This window comes from Chrysemys picta, chromosome 4, assembly GCF_011386835.1.
Source record: "Chrysemys picta bellii isolate R12L10 chromosome 4, ASM1138683v2, whole genome shotgun sequence".
Taxonomy (NCBI): Eukaryota; Metazoa; Chordata; order Testudines; family Emydidae; genus Chrysemys; species Chrysemys picta.
This window is the reverse complement of record NC_088794.1, coordinates 64,262,334-64,266,282: the sequence shown is the minus strand read 5'-3', so window position 1 is coordinate 64,266,282 and position 3,949 is coordinate 64,262,334. Positions and strand designations below refer to the sequence as shown.

At 48.8% G+C, this 3,949-nt stretch overlaps 1 protein-coding gene across 1 annotated transcript; it reads right to left on the bottom strand.

Annotated features, from left to right (window-relative positions):
* Nucleotides 1–388: 388 nt before the first annotated feature.
* LOC135983062 (uncharacterized) lies at nucleotides 389–3,409 on the bottom strand. Its single transcript, XM_065592454.1, has 2 exons — nucleotides 2,251–3,409; nucleotides 389–1,319 (listed from the first exon to the last, which is right to left on the bottom strand). Exons 1-2 carry the CDS (start codon nucleotides 2,798–2,800, stop codon nucleotides 817–819), a joined length of 1,053 nt encoding a protein of 350 aa, XP_065448526.1. The 5' UTR covers nucleotides 2,801–3,409; the 3' UTR covers nucleotides 389–816.
* Nucleotides 3,410–3,949: the final 540 nt, after the last annotated feature.

The window sequence follows — 3,949 nt, the reverse complement described above, 5'->3', positions numbered from 1 at the left end:
TGGATCACAAGGGACGTTTCACCAACATCAACATGGGATGGCCGGGAAAGGTACATGATGCTCGCGTCTTCAGGCACTCTGGTCTGTTTCGAAAGCTGGAGGAAGGGACTTTCTTCCCGGACCAGAAAATAACCGTTGGGGATGTTAAAATGCCTATAGTTATCCTTGGGGACCCAGCCTACCCCTTAATGCCATGGCTCATGAAGCCGTACACAGGCAGCCTGGACAGTAGTCAGGACCTGTTCAACTACAGGCTGAGCAAGTGCTGAATGGTGATGGAATGTGCATTTGGACGTTTAAAAGCGCGCTGGCGCAGCTTACTGACTCACTCAGACCTCAGCAAAAAGAATATCCCCATTGTTATTGCTGCTTGCTGTGCGCTCCACAATATCTGTGAGAGTAAGGGGGAGACATTTATGGCAGGGTGGGAGGTTGAGGCACATCGCCTGGCCGCTGATTACGCACAGCCAGACACCGGGGCGGTTAGAAGAGCACAGCAGGGCATGGTGCGCATCAGAGAAGCTTTGAAAACGAGTTTTGTGACTGGCCAGGCTACGGTGTGAAACTTCTGTTTGTTTCTCCTTGATGAACCCTCCACCCCACCCCCCCACCCGGTTCACTCTACTTCCCTGTAAACCAAAAACCCCACCCTCCCCTCCCCCTTCGAGCACTGCTTGCAGAGGAAATAAAGTCATTGTTACTTCACATTCATGCATTCTTTATTAATTCATCACACAAGTAGGGGGATAATTGCCAAGGTAGCCCGGGATGGGTGGGGGAGGAGGGAAGGAAAAGGACACACTGCAGTTTAAAACTTTAACTCTTATTGAAGGCCAGCCTTCTGATGCTCGGGCAATCATCTGGGGTGGAGTGACTGGGTGGCCGGAGGCCCCCCCACCGTATTCTTGGGCGTCTGGGTGAGGAGGCTATGGAACTTGGGGAGGAGGGCTGTTGGTTACACAGGGGCTGTAGCGATGGTCTCTGCTCCTGCTGCCTTTCCTGCAGCTCAACCATACGCTGGAGCATATCAGTTTGATGCTGCAGCAGCCGGAGCATCGACTCTTGCCTTCTGTCTGCAAGCTGACGCCACCTATCATCTTCATCCCGCCACTTGCTCTGTTCATCCCGCGATTCAGCCCGCCACCTCTCCTCTCGTTCACACTGTGCTTTTCTGTACTCTGACATTGACTGCCTCCACGCATTCTGCTGTGCTCTTTCAGCGTGGGAGGACATCTGGAGCTCCGTGAACATGTCATCCCGAGTCCGCCGTTTTCTCCTTCTAATCTTCACTAGCCTCTGTGAAGGAGAAACATTTGCAGCTGGTGGAGGAGAAGGGAGAGGTGGTTAAAAAAGACACAGTTTAGAGAACAATGGGTACACTCTTTCACGTTAAATTTTGCTGTTCACATTACACAGCACATGTGCTTTCGTTACAAGGTCGCATTTTTCCTCTTATATTGAGGGCCTGCTGGTTTGGTGTGAGAGATCACTCACGCAGTGCCAGGCAACAGATTTCGGCTTGCAGGCAGCCATGGTAAGCCACAGTCTTTTGGCTTTTTTAACCTTCTTAACATGTGGGAATGGTTTCAAACAGTAGCGCCTCATTTCCCATACCAAGCACCCATTGGGTTGGCCATTTAAAATGGGTTTGCAATGTAAAAGGAGGGGCTGCGGTTCCTGGGTTAACATGCAGTACAAACCCAACTAACCCCCTCCCCCCCACACACCCAATTCTCGGGGATGATCACTTCACCCCTCCCCCCCACCGCGTGGCTAACAACGGGGAACATTTCTGTTCAGCCGAGGAGGAACGGGCACCTCTGAATGTCCCCTTAATAAAATCACCCCATTTCAACCAGGTGACCGTGAATGATATCACTCTCCTGAGGATAACAAAGAGCGATAAGGAATAGATGTTGTCTGCATGCCAGCAAACACCGGGACCATACGCTGCCATGCTTTGTTATGCAATGATTCCAGACTACGTGCTACTGGCCTGGCGTGGTAAAGTGTCCTACCATGGCGGATGGGATAAGGCAGCCCTCCCCAGAAACCTTTTGCAAAGGCTTTGGGAGTACATGAAGGAGAGCTTTCTGGAGATGTCCCTGGAGGATTTCCGTTCCATCCCCATACACGTTAACAGACTTTTCCAGTAGCTGTACTGGCCGCGATTGCCAGGGCAAATTAATCATTAATCATTAAACACGCTTGCTTTTAAACCATGTGTAATATTTACAAAGGTACACTCACCAGAGGTCCCCTGTGTGCCCTCAGGGTCTGGGAGCATGCCTTGGGTGAGTTCGGGGGTTACTGGCTCCAGGTCCAGGGTGATAAACATATCCTGGATGTTGGGGAAACCGGTTTCTCCACTTCCTTGCTGCTGTGAGCTATCTACATTATCTTCATCCGCATCTTCCTCGTACCCTGAACCCTCTTCCCTGTGTGTTTCTCCAGTGACAGAGTTATAGCACACGGTTGGGGTAGTGGTGGCTGCATCCCCTAACAAGGCATGCAGCTCCGCATAGAAGCGGCATGTTTGCGGCTCTGCCCCAGACCTTCCGTTTGCCTCTCTGGCTTTGTGGTAGGCTTGCCTTAGCTCCTTAATTTTCACGCGGCACTGCTGTGCGTCCCTGTTATGGCCTCTGTCCTTCATGGCCTTGGAGACCTTTTCTAATATTTTGCCATTTCGTTTACTGCTACGGAGTTCAGCTAGCACTGATTCATCTGCCCATATGGCGAGCAGATCCCGTACCTCCCGTTCGGTCCATGCTGGAGCTCTTTTGCGATTCTGGGACTCCATCACGGTTACCTGTGCTGATGAGCTCTGCGTGGTCACCTGTGCTCTCCACGCTGGGCAAACAGGAAATGAAATTCAAACGTTCGTGGGGCTTTTCCTGTCTACTGGTCAGTGCATCTGAGTTGAGAGTGCTGTCCAGAGCGGTCACAATGAAGCACTGTGGGATAGCTCCCCGAGGCCAATAACGTCGAATTCGTCCACACTACCCCAGTTCCAACCCGCTAAGGCCGATTTTATCGCTAATCCCCTCGTCGGAGGTGGAGTAAAGAAACCGGTTTAAAGGGCCCCTTAAGTCAAAAGAAAGGGCTTCGTCGTGTGAACGTGTCCAGGCTTAATTCGATTTAACGCTGCTAAAGTCGACCTAAAATCGTAGTGTAGAGCAGGCCTCAGTTTGGATGCTGTGTGGGCTCTTGCCAATCATCACAAGCAATTATGGTAGTATTAATCCCTCACAATTACACCTCTGAAACCTCACATTCTATGCTCTCAAGCTCCAATTCAGCACAGCACTTAAGCACATCCTTAACTATAAGCAGTGCACAAATTAAATGTATGCTTAAGTGCTTTCCTGATTAGGTATGCTTTCCTGAATTAGGGCATCTGGCTGGAACATTTCTGCTGATAATGCACAAGGAGGATTTGAATCCAGTTCATGCAATCCTAGCTGTGTTGGCTTTGCCAGGAATAAAAATGCAGAAAAAATATTGTTCTAAATGGAGTTAGCAAATATGACTCTGAATACACAGAAACAGGCCTGTTGAGCAAGATGGTATTGTTTTTACATCATCACTTTTCACAGTAGAACCACACTTTAAAGGAAAAAAATAATTGAGGAACCTTACAAGAATATTGTAATGATCAAACTCCAAACATTACTGAATTAGGAAATTCAATACTAAGGATAAACTTAGAAGAAGCCCACCTGGGGCTGATAGGGATTATAATGTTATGTTTATGATAGGGATTATATAATGTATTTTGTTATGTTACTTCTGATGTCATAATACTATGCACAACAATCAGCTAAGCAGTTGGTAGGGCAGCAGCAGATGATTGGCACAGAGGTCCCAGATACTAAGGACAGTTTAATTGACGAAGGTGTAAGCAAGAGAGAAAGCTCACTGCCTAGTGATCAGTCTGCAGAGAGGACAG

Coding starts and splice junctions, on each gene's coding strand:
- LOC135983062 (XM_065592454.1), bottom strand. CDS start 2,800: ATGGAGTCCCAGAATCGCAAAAGAGCTCCAGCATGGACCGAACGGGAG. Junction 1,320..2,250: donor GGGCACACAGGGGACCTCTG/GTGAGTGTACCT, acceptor CTCCTCCACCAG/CTGCAAATGTTTCTCCTTCA.